The 23363-nt window shown below is 52.0% G+C and overlaps 1 protein-coding gene across 1 annotated transcript in view; it reads right to left on the bottom strand.

Annotated features, from left to right (window-relative positions):
* NOVA2 (NOVA alternative splicing regulator 2) overlaps positions 1-23096 on the bottom strand; it is a 31409-nt gene extending 8313 nt beyond the window's left edge. The window contains exons 1-3 of the mRNA XM_037147552.2: positions 22814-23096; positions 13986-14129; positions 8567-8733 (exon numbers count right to left, since the gene is read on the bottom strand). Coding sequence (XP_037003447.2) covers positions 8567-8733; positions 13986-14129; positions 22814-23087 — 585 coding nt within the window. The 5' untranslated portion in view covers positions 23088-23096. The remainder of the gene's footprint in view (positions 1-8566; positions 8734-13985; positions 14130-22813) is intronic.
* Between the last annotated feature and the right edge of the window lie 267 nt (positions 23097-23363).

The following is a 23363-nucleotide window of genomic DNA, read 5'->3' as shown; positions in this document are numbered from 1 at the left end:
AGCACCCATTGATGTTGCTGTCCCTCTCTTTCTCCCTCCCTTCTTCTCTCTAAAAGAAATAAGAAAGACTAAGTGGGGGGTAAGAAAGAAGTGGGGGGGGGAAGGGGGGAACACCAATCCCATAAGACCGATCTCCTTATAAGGAAGAGAATAGGACACAGAAACAGATTGAAGACACAGGAAGAAGGCAGACAAAGGCAGCCGCCTACAGCCTACAAAGGAGAGGGGCCTCTTCAGAGGAACCCAGCCCTGCCAACCCCTTGATTCCAGACTTGTAAGTAAATTTCTGTTGTGTAAGCAGTCAAGTTTGTGGTGCTGCGTTATGGCAGGCCTGAGCAATCTAATACCGATCGTCTGATCTTTCAAGATAGCTAAACCTCACTCAAACACACGGGCCCCCTGTTCTAGGTAGAAAAGCAAAGCAGCCCATCCTGCGTGCGCAGCCACAAAATCAACCAATCTAAACCCCAGTGGGGATCTTTCAACATTAAATGTCCTACGCATACATTCCTTCTTCTCCACCCTGCCCACGTGCCCTCAGAACTGTGGCCCCGGAAGCTGTCACCTCCGCCTCTCCTCTCCACCCCCAAGCCAGACGCTGGGGTGTATTTGGGAACTTTGTGGGAACAGCTTCGGTTGTCACAAGGGCTAGCGCGGGGCAGATATGGGCATTCATGGGCAGGGCCAAGGATGTGCGCACCCATGATGTGAGAATCAGTTCCTTACAACGAACCAGCCGAGGCCCTCTGTGACTTCTGAATGTCCTGCTGGACATTCATGCTGTAAAAAGTCTGTTTATAAATCTGAGCCCATGGTAAATGGAAGTGCCTTTTTTTGTTTTTTGTTTTTGCGCACGCGCGGTTTGAGGATCTACTGAGATTTCCAGGAAAGCAACTCTCGGTAAATCAAGGGAAGGCTGTATTTTGTTTTGTTCTGAGTTTTACCAAGAGTCTTTTGTCATTTCTGAAAACCATGACATCGGCATTAATGCTACCTGTGTCATTTCAGTTTCCAGTACCACCCTCTGGGTTCGTCACTGGCTCACTCTGGCTATGTCAGGGAGGAGCAGCCGACTGGTTCATTATTTTTTGCTACTGTGGTCGTGGCTGAACATCTGCAGATTAAAATTCATCTCATTTTTATAACAAATCACCTTACTTTCATTTCTCCTTTATTAAAAAAAAAAATCTAATGGGCCCTGGCTGGCATAGCTCAGTGGATTGAGCGCGGGCCTGCGAACCAGACAATCGCGGTTCGATTCCCAGTCAGGGCACATGCCTGGGTTGCAGGCTAGTTCCCAGCAGGGGAAGCTCAAGAGGCAACCACACATTGATATTTCTCTCCTTCTCTCCTTCCTTTCCCCTCTAAAGATAAATAATTAAAATCTTAAAAATAATAAATAAATCTAATGGGATAAATAAAACATTCATCCTTAGAACAGAACATTATTTGGCAGCCAATTTAAACGAATGGAGTACTGATACACGCTTCAGCACGGATGAACCCAGAACACGTGCTGTATGAACACACGGGCCACAAAGGACCACATACTGTATGATTCCACTTACGGGAATGTTCGGAGCAAGGAAATGTATAGAGACAGAAAGCAGATGAATGGTGGCTTAGAACTGGGGGAGGTGAGCTGGGGGGGCGACTGAGGGGTGAGAGCTAAGAGGGTCAAGATTCCTTTTTGAAGAAGTGAAATGTTCTAAAATTGATCAAGGTGAAGCACACACAGCTCCATAGAATAAAACCACTGATCTGTATCTTTAACGGGTGAATTCCATGTAAGTGAATTATATCGGAATAACACTTTAAAAAACCTTACAGATCCTGTTGTGTGTCATATTTTACATGTAATTGCAGAGAGTACAGTGGGCATGGGGAATATTTGCAGGAGAAAGAAGGCATTGGGCCCCACAAGGCTGAGAACCGCTCAGCGCTCCACGGGCTCTGATCCCTGTTGATATGACTCCAACTCTGCTCCCTTGCTGACCGCACTACAGACACGCCAGACTCCCTGCTGTTCCTCTGACTTCCCGTGCTCAGCCGGACTCAGGGCCTTTGCACCTGCTGTGCCCTCACTTGGAACACTCTTCCCCAGAAACGGAGGCTCACCCCTCCCTTCCTTCAGGTCTTTGCACAAAGGCACCCCCTCAGAGAGGACTTCTCTGACCACCCAATTATCAAAACCTGTTTATTTGCCTATTTTATGTCCCCAGCACAGATACATCAAGACTCATATCCAGCCCTGGCTGGTGTAGCTCAGTGGTTGAGTGCTGAATCAAAGGGTCACAGGTTCGATTCCCAGTCAAGGCACATGCCTGGGTTGCAGGCCAGTTCCCAGCAGGGGGCGCATGAGAGGCAACCACACATGGATGTTTTTCTCCTTCTCTTTTTCCCTCCCTACCACTCTATAAAAATAAATAAATTAAACCTTAAGAAAAAGACTCATGCAACGGCTAACCTCACAGTTTCTAACCTCACGGCTTTAGATTGATGTTGAAAGGGTGCCCCAAACGTAAAGGCCAAAATGGAACTTCACATCTCTCCCCTCAGATGCGTTTCTGCCACGACCTTCCTCATTTCAGTACACAGAGAATGCACCCTTCCATCACTCAGGCCCAAGACTAGGCGTCCTCTCCTTCCCTCTCACTCAATAGCCAACCAGCAATGCTGCTGCCTCTACCGTCAGAAATCTAACCTAGGCTATATTCTAGATCAAAAGAGACTAGTCAGGTATTGCTACACCAAATGCATTGAACAAACACTGAATCTTGGATAGAAAAATACATACTCTTTTGATTCTGGGTTTTGGCCCCCAAAAGAAAAAAAGAATGTGCACTCTGTAGCTATAAAAGATAGTTTGGGCCCTGGCTGGTGTAGCTCAGTGGGTTGAGCCCGGGCCTGTGAACCAAAGGATTGAGGTTCAATTCCCAGTCAGGGCGCATGCCTGGGTTGCAGGCCAGTTCCCAGCAGGGAATGCACAAGAGGCAACCATACATTGATGTTTCTCTCCCTCTCTCCTTCCCTTCCCCTCTAAAGATAAATAAATAAAATCTTTAAAGAAAGATAGTTTGGACAATGAAAATATAAAACTTTTGGTCAAATAATGGTATGGAATCAGTATTAATTTTGTAGACATAATAATAGTACTATAATAATATAGGAGAGTGTCCTTATTCTTGAGAGAGATATATGCTGAAGTATTTAGGGGTGAAGAGTCATGAGGTTTACAATTTACGTTCAAATTGATCAGCAACAGACAAACAAATAAAACAAAACAAAACAAAACAAGCTCTGTGTGTGTATAGCTATAAAGCAAATGTAACAACTGGTGATCTCAAGTGCAGTGTACAGGGAGTTCATTGTGCTGTTTTATAAACATTTGTGAAAAAGATTTTATTTATTTTTAGAGAGAGGAGAAGGGAGGGAGAAACTCTGATCTGTTGCCTCTTCCATGACCCCAACCAGGGGGGACCTGGCCCACATCCTAGGCACGTGCCCTGACTAGGAATCGAGCCAGTGACCTTTTGGTTTGCAGGTTGATGCCCAATCCACTGAGCCAGATTGATCACGGTTGTCCTTCAAACATTTAAAAAACAAAAAGTCAGGAGAAAAAATATATAGACACCTGATTGACTGTGGGAGCCAGGAGTGGGCAGGAAAGGAGAGCAATGCGGTAAAATCGGGACAACTGTAATGGAACAACAATAAAAAAATAGACACCTCAATAATCCCTTTCTCTCTTCTCTGTTTGATTTTTCTTCATAGCACGTTGCACTCTCTGACATCTTACATAATTTACTTATTTATTTTTCATCTAACCAGTTTTTCTTTTTTGTTGAATTTATTAAGGTGACATTGGTTAATAAATTATACAGGTTTCAGGGGTACAACTCTATAATATATCATCTGCATATATTGTGTGTTCATCACCCCAAGTCAAGCCTCCCTGTATATTTTACTTATTTACTTATTTTCTGTTTCTGATAGAAGATTTACTGTATTCTGTTGAAAGAATTTAATTTAAGATCCACAGGGGTAGAGGTTTTGTGTACTGTTTACTTCTGGGCTCTCAGTGTGTAGAGGACAGCCCGGTACACAGTCCACAAAAGGGTGGGGGTGAATGAATGAATGGGTGGAGGAAAGAATGAATGGTGGTATGCCCACAGGACCAGGCAGGAGTGAAACTGGGTGGAGGAAACCAGGTGCGTGTCATCTGGTGGTGGTGTGGTGTGTGTGTCTGTGTGTGTTAGGATGTTGTGCATTTGGGTTATCAAACTCAGCCCTATCTAAGTTTTCTAGAGTAACAGGACATTCTGGTTTTCCATATGTGAAGCATACGAGGTTTTAAATGTTGGCAACCTCTTAAAAAATGTCTAAGAACCACTGTATAGGAGCCAGGCCATCAGTCTGCAGCCTGTGTACACACACCCCAGAAAAATCGCCACGAACTCTGGAGACACCTTCTCAGGTTCAAATCCTGGTTCCATTACTGAGGTTAGGCAAGGGTTTTAACCTCTTTGAGACTCAGTTTTCTCATCTGTAAAATGGGGACAGTCACACCTCCTCCGAATGACGCCCGTGGCCCAACTGAGATCATGCTTGGAATTCAAGCATGGCCACACTTAGCCAGAACTGGGTGTGGCTGCCCTTCAGGTGACTCACAGAGCCTACCACTGCTGGGATGCACTTGATACCTCCCCTCAGCCATGTTTCTGCTTGGCCCTGTGGCTGTATCACTGTGCATTCATTCCAACAAACAACATTTGCTGAACACGTCCTATGTGCCAAGCGCAGGGCGTCACGTGAGTGTGCAATTAATATGAACCCATAGTAGATCTCAGAAAAAAAGATCATTGTCATTGTTACCCATAGACAGACAGACCTGGATTTAAATCTCACATCTGGCTCATGGCCACTTTGGAAAACAGTCTGGCAGAGTTTTAAAAGGTTAAACAGATTTATCCTGCGATCCAGTAACTTCACCCTTAGGTATAACCCAAGAGAACTGAAAACATATGGCCACATGTCAGTTATTAACAACTCTATTTATAATAGCAAAAAAGGCACAATCCAACTTTCTATCAGTTGATGAGTAGACACACTGTGGTATATTCATACAATGTAATGTAATTTGTCCATAAAAATGAATGAGGTTTTTTTATAATTAAAAAATTATTTATTTATCTTTTTAGAGGGGAAGGGAAGGAGAGAGGGAGAGAAGCATCAATGTATGGTTGCCTTTCGTGCATCCCCTGCTGGGAACTGGCCTGCAGGGAACTGGCCTGCAACCCAGGCATGTGCCCTGACTGGGAATTGAACTTCGATCCTCTGGTTCGCAGGCCTGTGCTCGCTCAATCCACTGAGCTACACCAGCCAGGGCTGAATGAAGTTTTGATACATGTTAAACTTTGCATGAATCTTAAAACCATTATGTTTTTAAGCTAGACCCACATAAATATCATTTAATTTACATGAATAGGCAAGTCCATAGACATCAAAATAATCAGTGAGGGGAAGGGGCTTGGAGGGGGGGCCTGAGGGAATGGAAAGTGACTGTTAATGGGTGCGGCGGGGTTTGTTTTGGGGGTGGGGAAAATGTGTCGGAATCATGTAGTGGTGGTCAGTGCACACCTTTGTGGACACACTAAACCCACTGAGTCACATACTTTCAATGGTGAACTTTACAGTAGGTGAATTATATCTCAATACAACTGTTGTTTCAAAACAACTCATCAGAAAATAAGAAGTCCGGAAGCCAAGGGTAGAGCACAAAAGAATGAACTAAGCCAGACTCGAGAGCAGAGAGGTTTTGGTATGGGATACAGCATTTCAGAGCAATGGGGGAAGGAAGGGATCGCTTCACCCAAGAAACTGATCACCTAGAAATAGTGAAAGCAAACGCTTTCCCCTCTCTGCCTTTCAGTTCCCTCATCTCCCACACTGACACAGCCACAGCTACTCCATACAGCAATGGGGAACAGTCAATGACTAAAGTGACCACCCAGTGCCTGGCACACAGGAAGCCCTCAGAAAACAGAAGCTGCCTTCATGCGAGGCCCAGAGAGGAGAACCGCAGCATCTTAGAGAGATCCTCAAGGGCTGTTCCATAAAATCCTGTAGTTTCAGGATGTTAGACCAATAGAATCTCAGAATAATATAGCCCTAGAATCCTGGCATCACAGACCCATCGGACGGTAGGCATGTTAGAGCCAGAAGGACCTTAGAGACCATCTCTCCCAGTGATTTTCAAGTCAGAGATGTTAAACTAATAGGAACAACCGCAACAATAGCAATGACCACAGTAGCAGCAACAGCAGCAGCTAACGGTGCTTGCCACGTGCCAGGCACTTTTCTACACTTTCATATAGTAACTTACTTAATCTTTGCAACAACCTTACAAAGGATGCACTATTATTATCACTTTTTGTAGATTGGGAAATGGATCTATGGGGGTTTAGTAACTTACTCAAGGTCACACAGATCGTGAACGCTGGAGCTGGGACCTGATTCCAGGCTAGAGTCCAGACTCAGATTCCCAGGCCTTAGCCCCAGAAATTCTGATTCAGAGTGGGGAATATATAGTAAGCTACTTGGATAAACTCAGACACCAGCTGGAGTTGAGAGTCATCAGTCGAGTAAGTCTGGTGGCAAACTGGCAGTCCCTAGGCCACAGCTGGCCCATAACCATGTAATGTTTTAAAATCGAAGCTGACCTTTAAAAAGCAGTTGCTTTCAAATATTTCTGGCCTCTTAAAAATATGAAAGCGGTGACAGCACTATGTCCACATTCCCCAAGGGCATGTATCAAGTGTACTTGAGTCAGCAGCTGCCCCCGGTGAGGGGAGGCATTATATCTCTATGATAAAACCACAGCCCTCAGTCCTTCATGTTCCCTTTCTGAATCCCGAAGGCATTTCAATTTATAATCCCAGGCTTGGCCCAGCTTCCACACTGAGGCTTATAGAAGGAAAGACCCAGAGTAACACAGCCAGTCCAAGGCAAAAAGAATCGACAGACTTGTTTCCTGACTCGAAACCCCCATAACAACAACTACTAATGTTTTTTGAGAACTTTCTATGTGTTAGGCAGACATGCTAAGTGCTTCTCGAACACCAGTGAGCACTAACTCCCACCCTTAAGCCGGTACCACAATAAAGCCCACATTCTAGATGAGAAAACGAGACATGGCAAAATCAAGACCCTTGTTCAAGATCACACAGGTGAGAGGTATCAGAATAAGATTCAACTCAACATCTCACTCCGGGGCCTGAGCCTTCTTCAGTCATTATCTCCCTCACTCTCTGGACCCCTGGAGTAATAAGGCGGAGGAAAAATCCTGGTTCTATAGCCCTTCGACTCCACTATCTCAGAGTTCCTGGGCGTTAGGGGTTGAGGTGAGAGGTTCAGGCACAGCGGGTGCTGAGTCCATCTTTCCTGCAACATGTACAAAGTCTTGATGAACCCAGGGTCCCTTGTGGCAGTGACCAAGGTGGATGGAAGAGACAATACCCTGGCTTCCTTGTAAACTGTGGCCTGTCTGGAGGGAGAGGCCTGGCAGGGGTAAGGAGCGGCGCCGCTTCAGCACCAAGGACAGCGGCCACGCCCCAAGCCCCAAGCCCAGTCCTTTTTGGGACGATCTGCTGGGCAACGTTCTTCCAAGGCTTTCCTATGGGCTGGGGGAGGGGGGACTCAGTCCATGGTCTCCCCCAGCTCAAGGCAACAAGAATTCCCAAGAATTCCAGATTCCTTTTTACCGAGGCCCTCTCTTTTGTCTTTGCTTGTAGGAGGACGTTAAGGAACCCCCTCAGGTGGTCTGTCCTCCCGCCCCGGGCTTCTCACTCCTTTGCATCACGAGTGCAAGAATGTGGGAGCAGGACAGAGGAGAGAAAACGGGAGAGTGCGCGGCCAGCCGGCGTTTCCCTTCACCTTAGCCCGTACCCTCAGGATCCTGCGGCCAGGGACCGAGCCGTCAGCCCACCTGCCCGGCGCCACCGTGGTCATGGCAACGGAGGAGGCTCGGCAAGCTATTGGCCCGCTCCCTGCCACGCCCCTCCGCCACCGCTTCCCTGTAACTGAGGCAACCGAGGTGTTGCCTTCCTCCTTCCAGCTTTTCTAGAGGACTGTGTAGGAGAGGGACCCGCCTCCTCTCTTACTAACAAAACATCATTTCTCCAAAATGGTGGCTATTCCCCTACAGTAATTGAGGGAGAGAGGGACGAAGAGAGGCTAAGCTGTTCGGGATGCGGATGGGCTGTCGCTGAGGTCACTTCCGGTGAGGACAGGAAGTGGGAGGCAGGTTGCTATTGAGAGACAATGGGGCGGGGTGGAGGAGGGAAGAGGATGCTAAGAGTCCCAGGAAGGAGGGATAAGCCTCCCAGAGGCTTAATCACGAGGTCTGGGGTCCCTAGGTGGGCTCCCTAGTAATAGTGATACCACTACGATGTATTTGATTGATAAACATTTCATCGACATTATCCCATTGAACTCCCCAAGCAATCCAGTGATGTCTTTCCGGAACCTCACCAGCTTTACAGAAAACCCATCTGTCCCTGCTGACCTGCTTGGCTCTGTCGGGGTTCATCGTGGTTTGGGGTTGAAGGATGTTGACCACCTCAGGTTTGGTCATTGCTTGTGGGATTTCTCGGACCTTCTCGGCAATAAAGCTGTGCACAGCATTCAAGGCCTCTGCTGTGCCTTGTACCAGGCATACTCTTTCTGTGGTTCCTGGTGGGCAAGGAAGAGACAGGCCCCATTTAATGGAAAGAGAAAATGGAGGTCCAGGGAGTGGTCACACAATAAGCCTGGGCAAGCTGGCATGGGCTCCCCAGGTCATGGTGGGTAGCTGGGAGAGTGAATGGAATCCCTGTTTCATAATCTCGACTTCATTGCCTGCCCACCAATACAACCCCAGGGGACGGAAGAATGATGGCTTGGCGATGCCCACAGCAGCCCTGGGCAGGGGAGGCAGGGCTCAGCTGCCTCTTCCCAGTCCTTGCTGGCTCCTCGTTGCTTTGGCAACCATTCACTCACTCCCCCCTTCTAGAAGCGGGAGAGCTCAGGCCTGCGACGGTTGCCACAGTAACTGGAACCCCCTTATCGGTCTGGCTGGCCGGGTCCTCAGCCCACCCCCAAGGGGATGAGGGATGAGGCCCCGTTACCATGGCAACCCCTGAAAGCCTGCAGCGAGGGCCTCTGGGCTTTTGGAGAGGATGGGGAAGGGCTGGGGGATGGGGGAGCCAGAAGAGAGGCCTGAGTGCCCGCCTGGACCCACCAGATGGAGGGCTGAGGGTGGGGGAGGGCAGGGGTGTGGACCCAGGAGAGAGCTGAGGGGGTCAAAGGCAAGTCGTGGAAGAGTGGGCACTAGAGGACTGGGTGTCTTTGCTGGAGATCCTCCAGATATTGGCTGCAGCTCTGACCTAAGCATCACCACTGTGTGTGTCTGAGTCTGCCGGGGCGGGGGGCAGTGGGGAGAAGAGAAGCTAACTCTGGGTGGTGTGGGGATAAGTGTGTGGGAGAGATACTCTGGGTGGCACTGTGAGCTACAGTACGAGGCTATTCGTGAGTCTGTCTGGGTGGGTGGTATGTGTGTGCACGTGTGTGTGCGTAGCGTACACTTGGGCAGGACTGGTTAAATGGTCTGTATCCGTGTACGCGGGTATAAGAGAAAGAGCAGGAGAGATGGCATAGAAACAGACTGCATGACACAGTGATTCCAGGAAAGAGGATTGTGTGGACTCTTGCAGGTGAGAAAGACTATGAGTGTCACTGTGATGTTCGAGGCTAAGTTTACCATGACAGTTTGAGAGGAAGAAACAAAGAATCTCACGAAGCGACATTGAGGCTGTATGATGAACGTATATCACTTTGAAACTGTAGGACTGTGTGTGTGTGTGTGTCTGTGTATACAGGTGTGTGAGGGAGAGAGTCAGCTTTTGAATACCCTAGGTGTTCAAAAGACTGTTTTGATTACTGGTGTGTGATACGCATGTATATGAGTGTGTGTATGGGATACGCACAAGACTGTGACTGATGCACGTGAACATAAGAGAGCAGCAGGCACCTCTTTCTTGCATCCAGGTGTCAGGATGTAAGACGGTTTGGAGGACTGACGTGTTTGTGTGTGTGTCGAGGGTATGAGGCACAGCCAGACAAAGAAGACTCCACTCTGAGGGCCCGAGAATTTGAGTGCCTGGGTGAGCTGGCCAGGTTTGCTGTGTGGGGCGTGTGTGTGTCTCTCCTTGGGTGGGACTCTGTCTGTAGGACCAGTCAGCTCCCCGGTTCCATAAAAGGACTTGAGTGTGTGCCAGGCCCTGAGTCCCTGCGCGTCCCATGGGTCTGGGTTGAGTGTGCAGTGTCTTAGGGGCATTCTAAGGCAGAGTGCTGGTTGCTACTACTCTGACCTCTCACTTGCCATCTCTCAGCCCGGCATGACAGTGTGTGGGGGTCACTGTCTTGGGTCACTCATGTAGTTGACATCCTCCATCTCCTTTGGGCCACTGTTCCTAACTCTTACTCCCCTTCACCCCAGAACAATGGCTTGGTCTGAGCCAAGGGTGAGTCAGCTCTCAGGCTGCCTCCGTCTGGGTGTAAATAGGAAAGGGTGTGGGTCAGGGTGGGGACTGGGGGGTGGTTCGGGGTGGCCCCAGGGACAGCCTGGATGAAGCGGTCAGGCTCTCTATCACTGAGATGTTTCCTTCCAGCTCAGAGAGTCTGTGACCTCCCAGCCCCTCGTAGTTCTTAACCGGGGTCCAGAGGGGTTTTGTGGGGCTCAGCTAAACTCTGAAAGAATGTCCAATGATAACAGCTGGTGCTTACATAACAGCAAGCACCAGGCACCATTCTAAGCACTTTATATATATACTTGCTTACTTTAATTTGTAAGGCAGGCGGTATTATTATTCCTGACTTACTACTGAGGACACTGAGGTCCAGAGAAGCCTTGGGGTTTGTTCAGGTTCACTGAGCCAGTAGTAAAAGATCAAAAGGTTTTGAACCCAGGTGTCTGGCTTCAGAGTCTGAGCTTTTAACCACTGAACCACCCTGTCCTACATTTGGGAAGTGGGAAGCATGTGTGTGTGTGGGGGGGATGGAGAGGGAGGCAGAACATGACTGCAGTTTTGCTTTTGCATTTTTTTTAAATTACAGTTTTTAAAAAAGATTTTATTTATTTATCTTTAGAGGGGAAGGGAAGGAGAGAGGGAGAGAAATATCAATGTATGGTTGCCTCTCGTGGGTCCCCCGCTAGGAACTGGCCTGCAACCCAGGCATGTGCCCTGACTGGGAATCGAACCGCGGTCCCTCGGTTCGCAGGCCCACGCTCAATCCACCGAGCTACACCAGCCAGAGCTGCTTTTGCATTTTTGATAGTGAAAAATAATAGGTATGAGTTTAGTAAGAGTCACTTAGGATTTTGCACTTTGGGGCAAACATTATAAATCAGTACTTTTTATTTTATTTTTTTCCGAAAAGTATGTGTGTGTGTGTGTCTGTGCTTTCCTCCTGAGGGTAGAGTCCAGGGCTTCAGGTGATGCTCAAATTCAGAAGGAGTTTAGAACCACAGGGTGTCTGGGTGAGTGCACAGGAATCATTGTGGCTTTGGGCAGCGACCTGTCTCTTTCTGGGTCTCAGAAACCTGAAAGGATTGAATCTGGGGCTTGGGGTTTCCCGTAATGAGGAGTGGGAGCCCTCCCTGGAGGGGCCAGGTAGGTTTTGTAGTTGACACACAAGTGCAGTGTGTGCTGTCTGTGTTTGTGTGTGACCCTGCTGGGCCTAGAGGATCCTTTCCATCTCTTGCCTGTTCTCTAGGCTTCAGCCACACCGAGTAAACCGCCCTCCCCCCAATCCTTGAACACGGTACTTCATCTTCCTGGGACACCCCTCACTGCTCTTTACCTGGCTCACTTTTACTTATGGTTCTGGGCTCCTCCTCCAGGAAGTCCTCCGTGACCTCCCCAGGCTGAGTCCAGTGCCCCATCTGGGCTCCCACTATCCCCTGGGCTTCCCCATCTTGCTGTGACCACTCTGGACTGTCACTTGTGTTGGGCATGTCTTCCCTGCTGGGGTGTGAGATTTGAGAGGGCGTGGCTGGGGCATCTCAGTCACTGCTGTGTTCCTACCTCTGTCCAGCACAGGGTGGCAGAGAGGAGCTGCTGAGAGAATGTGTGTTGAATGAATGAATGAATGAAAGGGTGTCAGCCAGAAGCAGAGGAAAATTATATGTTTTGAGCAGTAGCATCTTAATTGTCGTGCTCCTGTGGGTCCTGGGAAGTCCTAGGGACAGGACTGGGACAGAGTGGGCTGTGTCCTGTGTCTCTGAGCCGGGAGCTGGCACACGCCACATGATTTGGAGCGGGGAGGGAGGCTGGTCACACGTCTGAGGGCTGGGGAGAGATGCTGGCTTATGTTGTTTGTTTGAACTGTGTGTGTCCCAGGAGAGTCTATGACTGCCCCATCCTCTGGGGTTCCCAGCTGCCGCCTGGTCTGCGGGGTGTGTCACCGAGCTGGGAGGGGATGATGTGTCTCCTATCACAGAATGTGATCCAAGTGTCCTCGGTTGAATGTCCCAAGCCGAGGTCTTATCCGTATCTTACAGGCTGGAAGGGTACGGGGAAAACTGGGCCAGAGCAGAAGGGAAAAGAGAGGTTTGCTTGGTTCCCGAGACTGTTCTCTAAACCTCTTGCCAAAGCTGCTTACTGAGATGGGAAGTGGGTGGAGTGGAGGGTGGAGAAAGAGAGAGAGGGGGGAGGAGAGAAAGAGAGAATGACAGAGAGAGAGAGAGAATATGAATGTGTCCTGACCCTAAACTCCAGCTCTGGTGTTTGACCTAAAAAAATCCAAGGGGATTAAGGATGTACGAGAACCAGTGCTGGGCCAGAGATGCAATAATTCCAGGGGCCTTCCCGGGCCTCCCAGATGCCGAAGCTCAGACACTGGTCTTGGGAGGGGGATGTGCAGGGGTGAGAGATACTGAGGGGGGGATCAGAGAGAGTGGAGGGGACTCGAAGGACACATGGTGGCGGAGAGGGAGACAGAGATGGAGGACAGGTGGGAAAAAGTCTGAGTTTAGGGAGAGACAAAATCGAAACAAAACAACACACGAAGGAGCTGAGGTTTAGGAGGAGAGAAATGTACAGGAGATGGGTAAGCAGAGGCGGAAAGAAAGGAGGGGCAGCCAGCAGAGAATGACCCATGGAAGGCGCTACTGGGCACTGGTGGGATGGGTGGCTGAACAGAAAGTGAAGACAGCAAGACAAGGCAAAAAGGAGAGAATGTGAGAGGTGAATGGAACAAAAAAGATGGGAAGACAGGGAGGGAGAGGGAGAAGCAGAGATGGATGAAAGAACAAGACGTGCGGGGTATCCCGACAGAACCAGAGACTGGGAAGGTACAGGCAGAGACATGGAAGCTGAGAGAAGAGCTGGAGGCGGAGAGGGGCCGATGGGGATGGAGGGGCCGATGGGGATGGAGGGGCCGATGGGGATGGAGGCTAAGGGAACAAAAAGTGGGAAAGCCGGAGACAGAATGAGAGAGACACATGTAAAGAATGACACAGACAGAAAACCAGTGAGACTCAGATTGGGGTGACAGAGAAATCCAAAGGGAAAGTGTGGGGGTGTGTGTGACATGGCTGGCTGGCCCCCACGAGCCCCAAGGAACACCCTAACACCTGCCTCCCTGCCTCTCCTGCAAGCTCCTCCAACTGACCCAAAGGGGCAGGTGTGTGGGAAGGGGCACATCTGCCGGCACATCATGCAAATGAGATTATGAATATGCAGCAGGGCTATTGTCTTGCCCTGCCCCCACCCCCATCTGCTCCGGCCTGGCCCCAGGGGCTGAGGGCAGCTCTGTTCTCCAGCCTTAGGGGAAGGAGAGATCCCTCCAACACTCTTACTGTCCCTGGGGCAGCCCCGCCCCCTCATCGGGGCCTAGGTGGGCGGGACAGGAGGCCTAGGGCAAAGTCCGGGGAAGGGGCTTACCCGGGTAGAAGTCTTTGGACTTGGAGAGCTTGATGGTGGCTCCTGTCTCCTTCTGTAGCTGCACGATGGTCTGGCCGCCCTTGCCAATGATGGAGCCCGCTGCGTAGCTAGGGATCAGCACCTTCAGGAAGTATTCACCTTCCTCTGCGGGGGCACATGGTGGGGGGAGAGAGTCAGGGTAGAGGGAGGTGGTGGAGGGAGGGGTCTTCACCTTTAGAGAGTACCCCTTCCCTTCTTCAGGTGCCACCACGGGGTGCCCTAGGAAACCCCCTGATGCCCACTTGGATCACAGTAACATACAGGAGGGATGGCCATGAGGATAGCAGTAAGGAAAATAACAACAGTCATTCATTCATTCATTCATTCATTCATTCATTCATTCATTCATTCCACAAAGTTGCTTATCACTGGCTATGTGCTTGGCGCTATTCTAGCAAAACAGCCATGAGGAAAACAGACAAAGCTCCCTGACTCTGCGCGTAAAATAAAGGGCAAAAGAGTTTTGGTGCCTCAGCTGAGAGCTTGTACAGCTACATTCTCCTAGAAAGGGGAGACCGACAGTATGGTCTGTGTCCGACAGGACTAAGTACCAGGAAAACGAAGAAAGGCAGGAAGAATGAGGAGGAGGGCAGGGGCTGCACTGTCGGATGGGTGGCCAGGAAGGCCCTCCCGGAGAACGTGGCTTTCTTTGTTCACCAAACACTCTACAGCACTTAATATGGGCTGGACTCTCTCCCACGTACTTACAAATACCAGTCCTTTGGGTTTTCACACTGATGCAATGAGGGAGGTACTTAAAAAGTCCCATTCTACGAACAGGAAGCAAAGATGAAGAAATTGTCTCAGTTCACACAGCAACTAGGCAGCAGGGCTGAGATTTGAAGCCGACTTGGCTCCAGAGTCCACGCTCTGAACCGTTAGGATATACCGTCTCCCGGCTGTGAACCAGGGACCAAAACCACGTGGCTATGCGGAAGAGCAAGTACGAAGGCCCTGGGGTGGGGTCACACCTGGGTTGTTCCAGGGAGAAGGACGTGGCTGTGTGGCTGGTGCTAAGTGAGAGAACAGGAGATGAGGGCTCAGAGAGGCGGTGGTAGTGGTGGGTGTTCAGGCTTGTGGTTCACAGTGAGGTCACTGGGTTCTACTCCAAGGAAGATGGGAGCCACAGAGGGATCTGAGCAGAGGAGGGATGTGGTCTGACTTAGGTTTCAAGAAGATCCCTCTGATGCCCTGGCTGGTGTGGCTCAGTGGGTTGAGGACTGGCCTTCAAGCCAAAAGGCCACCAGTTTGAATCCTGGTCAGGGTTGCGGGGCCAGGTCCCCTCTGGTTGGGGTTGTGTCCCTTCCGCTCTCTCTAAAATATCAATATAATCTTAAAAAAAAAGAGATCCCTCTGGCACTCAGGAGGGGAGCAGACTGTGCGAAGCACAGGGTGGAAGAGCTGGGAGCCCGGTGAAGAGCTGGCTGCAATGGTCTAGGCAGGAGATGATGGTGGTCCGGCTCGTGGAAGCAGAGAGAGGTGAGGGCGGAGGAGGGCCGGGTTCCGGAGACGTTCTCAGCACTCACTGCGGACCTGACAGCGCTAGGCAAGCCTGCTCTCTTCCATTCCTCACGACCTACCCGTGAGGTTGGTAGAATGAACTCCATGTTCACAAAAGAGGAAACTGAGGCACAGAGGGACTCAGAGAAGGAAAGGCACCAGCCCAGGGGCACGGAGACAGTTAGGTGCTTGGCTGAGATTCAGATGCAATTATGCTTCAGTCTTGGCCCTCCTCTGCTTAACACTCTCTCTGGCGGCTGGTGGCCAAAGACCAAGGTGTTCAAGGACAGTCGGTCTCAAGACCTGAGGTGGCCAGGTGGGGCCAAGAGTATTTGTGGGGCTTTGGCCATTCTTTGCAATGGGCCAGTTTTCTCGGTCCTATGTAAAGCACTTTGTTAATGCAGGCTCAAGGCAAGGGCTCGGCCCTCTACCTTCTCACCAAACTGTTGTCCCTAAGTCCTTCCAGGGTACAAATTCTGGAGCCTTTTCCATGTAAGTCCCTTGGTGATTTGCCCACCTTTCCAGCTTCAGGTCCCCATCTTTCTCCAGGGGCACTAGACATACTAACGTCTCTTCCTCCGTTCCATCTCAGGGCCTTTGCACCTTCCCTGTGCCTGGAACTCCCCCATCCATGCCTCCCAGTGAATGCGTCTTGTCCTTTAGATTCCCACTCAATTGCCTCTTATTCTTGGAAGCTCTCCTTGAGCTCTGAGGAGGGCATGGATTTCCCTGTTTCGTGCATTCAGAGCCACGTGTCACAGAAGCGCATTGTGGGTCGTGTCACTAGAGCTCCGCTTTGTGTCCCAGTGCCCAGCAGTAGTAGGCGTGCAATAAACACTTGGGGAAAAAATGGGGGCGGGGGGAGCCAGGTCACTCCGTTTCCAAAGCTTAAGGTCTTCAACCACCCCCAGTGGTTTTCAACTGTTTTCTTTTAAGCGGAGGAAACCTATTTTCAGTGTTCTCCCATAAAACGCCGGCATACGGGGCAGGCAGAAGAGAAACTGTGCTAGTAATAGCGGGGGGGCAGGGCAGGGGCTGGGAGTCCTGCCCGTCTCCACCTGGTCCCCTAAGACGGCAGGTTCTGGGTTCCCCGAGGTGTTACGATGGGGGTCGGGGGCGGGGGTGAGGGTTGGATGTGGCCGTGCCTGCCTGGGGAGGGGCCTCAGAATTAAGGGTTTCCCTGAGCCCAAGGCAATCCTCTTAAACTTGCCTAATCAGACCATTAAGCCTGTTAGGTAATTAGCCCCACCCACCAGGGTGCCTTCCCATCAATCACCCTGACACTGCCCCCAATTCACTTTCTTCCCTGGGCTCCTAGGGACGGCCCCCTGCCTGCCCTGCTCCTAAACCCAGCGCAGAGGTGGGGGCTGGTTCTCTAACTCCGGGAGGCTCAGAAACAAGGTTCAGTAACAGGAAGACGCAGCCCCTCTCACTCAGGGCTCTTAGGGCTTCTCTTTCCTTCTCCGACTCCACTCCATCTCTCCAGCGAGGACGGAAGAGACTGCTCTGCAGAAAACTAGACACATCCCCACCCCATTTCCTGGGCCCCTTCCCACACTTCCCAGGTTTTGCCAGAAGTCCCGGAAGCCTGGGCAAGAGACGTCACCAGTTTGGGCCTCAGTTTTCTCATCTGTAAAGTGGGGGCATGATCATGCTACCTCGGAGGGTTATTGTCAGTAATTGAATGACAAACTGTGAAGTACTCAGGAAGGTCTCGGACACCTAGAGCGCTTGAGGAATGTTAGATATCAGCATCAGCCTCGTCATCGTCATCACCCACTTCATGAATACAGGCAAAGTCCTTGTCACAGTGCCTGGTACACAGTCAGTGCTCTATGAGTGGGGAAAGGAGACTGTAAGGTTTGCGGTTTTGCTGGTTAATACAAAAAGGAGGGGAGACCCCACTTCTTCCATCTCCTTGCCCACTGGGGGGGGGGATGCCCTGCTTTTCCCTGCTTCTGGGACGAGGAACGTCCTCTCACTGGTTGAAGTGAGACGCTGCTCCCCCCCCATCTCCTGCCTCAGTGTCTCTGTAACTCTTCTTCTTCATGCCACCTTCTTGAATTTTGCCTTTCTGTCCCTTTGTACCATGACTTCCTTCCTCCTTCTCTACCTCTTCCTTCCCTTCCTGGGCACCCACTGTTCTACACGTTGCAGATACATCCAGGAACCAGATAGGCGGACCCTTCACTTTAAATCCACTCACTTGTCACATTTAAATGCAGTGATTTAAAGAGGATATTAAACAATCATTACTAATAATCGGAGTTTGAGGGGCTGGTTATATTGTTTCCCCCCACAAAAGTGCATTCATATAAACATACAGTGGTTAAAAAAAGTTTGTCTGTGGACCCCCGTAAACCACCTCGTGGCTGTGGGTGGTCTCTGTATTGGACTCATGGAGCCCCACCCTCCAGCCGGCCTCCTGTGCAGAGGGGCCAGCTGAGACCACCCCCCCTACCTGTTCTAGCTCTGAACTGTAGGTCCCAGCCACCCCCATGGTGGCCATCAGCCTGGTTCTCTTCAGAGTTTGCATGCCCTTCCTATTTGGGGACTCTTTCTACTGTGAGTCCCACTTCCCCTGGGAAGGAGCCAGGCTTCTATTTCCCAGGCTGCCTTGCAGCAAGGACAGACATGTGACCCAGGCTGAACCTGCAGCCCCCAAGCGTCGCCCATCTCACCCTGTGTGAACATTCAAGACTCTGCCTGGGAAGAGTTTTTCCTTCTACTGAGGCAGAATCTAGATGTCGGAACTTACCACCCACCCCAGCCTTCCGCTTTCAGCTCTCTCCTTGGGGGGTCTGGGCAGCGCCCTATACTCATGACAGGGACTGAAGAACTAAAAATGCCAACTTCCTCTCCTGATCAATCTGTGACCCTGTGGCTGCAGCTGCAACCATGTCCGCCTTGGGAAGAGGCAGTCTCTCCTCTTTTAGTCTTTATGAGTCTCTTTCCCCTACTTCCTATATGCCCACCCTTCCCAGAAGTGCTCCTGAAAGATTCCAAAAAGCAACCCAAACTCCCCTACCCTCTCTCTGAATAATGTTTACCCACCCAAAAGCGGCGCTTTTTACTGTCAGAGGGTTTACCCTGAAAGGTGGCTTTGATCTGGAAGGGAGTTCAACAATGACCGAGGTAGGACGAAAGGGATGTATGCTGTAGAGGTGCTTGCAGTGACAGTACGTCGGGGGGGTGCAGAGTTGGGGTGCTGCACTCATGGTACCCGCTCTTGTCTGGGGGTCAGGGGCGGAAGTGTCGCATGTCCATGGAGGTCTGAGGAGGCTGGGGGTGGCGGTGATGTCGTGGAAGAGGCCTGGAAGGGAGCTGTTGGTGACAGACCAGAGATGGGGGGTGACGTGCGGGCTGGTACCGCCGAGGGTGTGGGATGCCAAGTGTGCAATGTCTTTCTATGAATGATGGTGTTGCCCGTTAGTGCGAGCGATGTACTACTCCTGGAGCGTGCCCCCGAGGGGATGACATGCCGGAAAGTGTGATGCTCTCTTTGTGTTGTGACACTGTCTGTGGGTGAGAGAAAGGAGGATGGAGTATGACTTCCTCGGGGCGATTCCCCCACTCAGGGGTGAAACAGCACTATGACATTCTCGGTGGCGATGAAGATGATGATGATGACGAGGATAAATGACAGCTATTGTTTATTCAGTGCTTCTCATCTGCCAGGCCTCATGCGATGGACTTCACACATGCAAGCTTGTTGAACCCACATGACGGCCCAGAGAGGCAGTGGGAGACCTTATAGTGCCCATTTCTCAGATGAGGAGACTGAGGCTTTAGGGCAGGGAAACAACTTGCCTGGGGGCCCACGCTGAGCACGAGACAGTGATGAGCTGGACCCTGGAAAATCTCACTGTGGGGCTCTTAACCCGGTGCTGTTGTCCTTGTGTTAAAAAGTGGGGGGTGTTGGGAGCAGGACCTGGCTACTGTGCTACGCTTAGGGTGTGGGGTGTGAGGTGTGTGTGTGTGTAAGTTTCTTTTTTTATATGGGGGTGACAGAGGTGGTAATACAGTCAGAAGTACGGGGTCCATTCTAGTGAGACCTTCGGTGTTATCATCTGTACTCAAGGGGGCCACTCTCTGTCATTGTCCCATGAGACTGGAGTCATTGGTTTTTTCCTAAGGGCAGCTTCCATCCAACTCCTCACCCCATGGCTCCTGTTCTTAGTGCCCCATGTCCCTCCCAGTGACACTGCCAGTCAGTTTTACAGCCACCATCTCCTCTCTCAGCCCTCAAGAACCAATAACAATTGGTTGCTTTTGTTAGTATTATCGTTGTGGTTATTGTTATATCCCAGGTTGGCAGGAGTGGCGGGCTGTGACACCCCGGAGGAGTGCCTCATCCCCCTGACTCTGTTTCTTCACCTGAAAACGGGGTTCACTACAGTGTCCACCCACCCAGTGGAGTCGGCCTCCCGAGTTCGCATCATGGCTCTGCCTCTTACTAGCTGACTGACTTCGGGCAAATTACTTAACCTCTCTGTGCCTCAGTTTGCCGTCTGTAGACGGAGGACATAACAGGATCGTAGGAATTCAATGATTGGTCCCTACGAAGTGTTTGCCAGAATTATTCTCGGCCCACTGTAGGCCATCAATATTAGCCATTATTGTAATTTATTATTATTATCCCATCATAGAATGTTGGAAGAATGAAATGAAATACTGCACGTATTGCTTTTGTTATTATTATCGTTGCGGTTATTGTTATATCCCAGTTTGGCAGGTGGTCACACGGAGGTGCAGAAAAGGGCGGGCCCGATCCAGCCTCTGGAAGCCATGAAAGTGTTACCAGAAGCAGCCCTCACGTTGCAGATGAAAATCCCGGACCCTTGCCCAGCCCAACCCCTGAGTGATTCTCTAAATGGAGGGTTGCCCCTTTGCGTTTCCGGGCCTCAGTTTACCCATGGGTCAACGGGAAGGGAGGCAAGGCGGCAGAGGCTGGAGGAGCCGGTCTCTAAGGGCTCATCCTAGTTTCCTGGCTGCCAAGAGTTAAGCACATGAGCTCTGGAACCCGGCACCCAAGGCTGACTAGATCCCAGCCGCGCCAGGGACCAGCTGTGTGACTTTGGGCAAGTGGCTTCATTTTCCTGAGCCTCAGTTTTATTCATCTGAAAAAGCAGCTCAGATCATCTCCCTGGAGGGATTTGTTGGGAAATGAACCCACGTCTCAGAGTCTGGCTCAGAGTAGGTGCCAAGTACTTGGACCTGACAGTCTTTGGCAGCATCACTATTGATAGGTTGTGCTGTTCTGAGTGATCCGATCTTGAGCATCTCAGCCCCTTTAAGAGAGGAATGGATGCGCCGCCCCGCCACCGGTGGGGGCGGGGCTGGACTGCGGGCTGGGCTCCGGGACCACCTGGGTCCCTGAGCCTCCCGAGGACTGGGAATGGCAGTGGGACGGGAAGGAAGTCAGTGGGGCCACATTCGTGTGTGTGCTGGGGGTGGGGGAGCAGGAAGAAGGACAGGAAACTCGCTCCCAACCCCTCCCCCAACTTCCTTTTCCTCCAATTTCTGCTGGACACCCTCATAGACGGCCAGGGGGTCCCCGATTCCTGTCCCACCTGGGCAGGGATGAGGGGAGTCTTGGGATGGGAGGAAGAGCCTCGACTGTGCTCATGTGAGGGGCGGATGTGGGAGGTCCCCACCGGGCCCACTACAGCGCCTGGCAGCGTGGGAAGGGTGCATTCTGCCTGAGGCCATCCCGCTCCCATCCGGAGGAAAAGGCCAGAGGAAGCAGAGATTTTGGCCAAGGTGACCGCCGGGAGGGGCTTGTCTGCTCTGGGGCCTCCTTCCTTCCAGGGCGCTGATGGGCTGGGGACCCGGGCAAACCCTACCTGCTTGGTCCCTGAGACAAACGCCTAACGCTCCCAGCCTGTCTTTTATTCTCCGGGACACAGCCCTCCCCAGGTCACACACACACAGTGAGGGCCCCCCTTGTCTCTCTCCCTCACACACACACCTTCGTTGGGGTCAAACATTCAGCCATCACACACACTCACGCCCTCGACATACACACACACCACCATCCCCACCTTACTGGTGTCACACACTCAACCATTTCACACACCCACCTCTCTCCTTCTTACAAATACACACACTTGGGTGTCATCCGCACATGTTCCCTGTCACACACCCTCGTGCGTCTCACCCACAGAGCCCCAACCTCTCCCTTGTCATACACCCACCTCCCCTTGCCGCACACACCCCCTCTGATGTCACTGTTGCACACCTCCATGTGTCACACTCAGCCACAGCCTCTGTGGAGTCACACCCACACCATTTTCTTGTCCTATACCTTCGCTAGCTTTCCCGGGTCCCACCCCACCCCGGACACGCCTGTGTCACACACACTGAACTGCCTTCCCCGGATCCACACAGACTCTCATGGCTCACGCCCAGAGTTGGCCCATTCGGTGTCCCCCACACACCCCCTTGCGTGTCACACACATCCTCTCACTCCTGTGTCACACTCGCCACAGCCCCTTTGGGAGCACACACTTTCCCTTGTTACACATCCCCACCCTTTCAAGGGTCTCCAACATGGATCTCAGCTCCTCTCATCTCTCCCCTTCTCTTACACACACACACACACACCCTCTTTTCCCGTCAAACCCATGATCCCTAATGTCACACATCCAGGCCTCACAGGGCCCACAAGCACATTCAAACACACACACACACACACACACACACACACACACACACACCTGTCCCAGCCACACACTTCTCCCACCTAGCTTTACACACCTACCCTTTCCTCCATCTCACCCAACACACCCACCCAGCTTGTCCCACGCACAATTCTGCCCACGGCCCACACCTGCCTCCCTCCGGGACAACCCTTCCTCAGGACATCCCCAGGGAGGGACGCTGGGAAGCTCCGGGTCCACAGGCCTCCTCTACTCCTTCCCCTCCCCCCCGCCAGGACACGCCAGTCGGGGAACACCCTTGCCCTGTAAGGGTCACATCACACACCCCTCAAGGACACAGACACCGGCTCAGAGAGACCCACGCCCCCCAGCCTTTGCGCCCCCCCAAGGACACTTACCACCCCCTCCCCCCCAAGCCCTCTCCTCGCAGACAAAGCTCCCAGCCCCGGGCTTTGGCCAGAAGGGGAGGGGGTCCGGACCCTGCCAAACTCCCCTCTGGGTTCCGGGTCTAGGGAGGGGCGCCCTTGCCCTCCCCAGAGCCCTTGCACCTGCCAACTGGGGAGAGAGGAGGATGGAGAAAGGCGAGGCCTCTGCCGCTCCTCCAACCCGAGCGCAGCCGTTTCTCACCTCCTGTGTTGCTGCGCTTGGTGCAGACCACCTCGGGGGGCGTTTCGAGGGGCCTCTTGCGAGAATCCGGGGCCTCGGGCTCCATGGGGGGGGCCTGGGGCGGCGGCTGCTGCTGCTGCGGCGGCTGCGGCGGCGGCGGCGGCGGCTGCTGTGGCGGCGGCGACGGCTGCTGGGGAGGCTGGGGCTGCGGCGGCGGCGGCGGGGGCGGCGGCGGCTGCGGGGCCGCGGAGGCCGTGAAGAGGCCGTGCACCGCGCCGGCGGCCATCATCCTCATGGTGGGGGGGGCGGGGGAGGGGGCGGGGGAGGGGGAGGGAAGGGGATGTGGGAGGGGGAGGGGGCGGTGGCTAAGGGAGGGGGAGGGGGAACCCCCGGAGAGGGAAGGAGGGAGGGAGCTGGTTCTGGGGGGCTGACAGAGGTGAGAGAGCGGTTGTAAGCAGTGTGGGAGGGCCAAGGGGGTCTCTCTGATGGGGTCCGGAGAAAACTGAGGGGTGGGGTCTCTCTCAAGATCAGGGAGCTCCGGGACTGGGCACGCCACTGGAGGGACGGGACC

Source organism: Artibeus jamaicensis, unplaced genomic scaffold (assembly GCF_021234435.1).
Source record: "Artibeus jamaicensis isolate MK-2021 breed Jamaican fruit bat unplaced genomic scaffold, CSHL_Jam_final contig_1526, whole genome shotgun sequence".
NCBI classification, from domain to species: domain Eukaryota; kingdom Metazoa; phylum Chordata; class Mammalia; order Chiroptera; family Phyllostomidae; genus Artibeus; species Artibeus jamaicensis.
The sequence above is the reverse complement of the archived record's forward strand: the minus strand, read 5'-3'. Positions and strand labels throughout refer to the sequence as shown.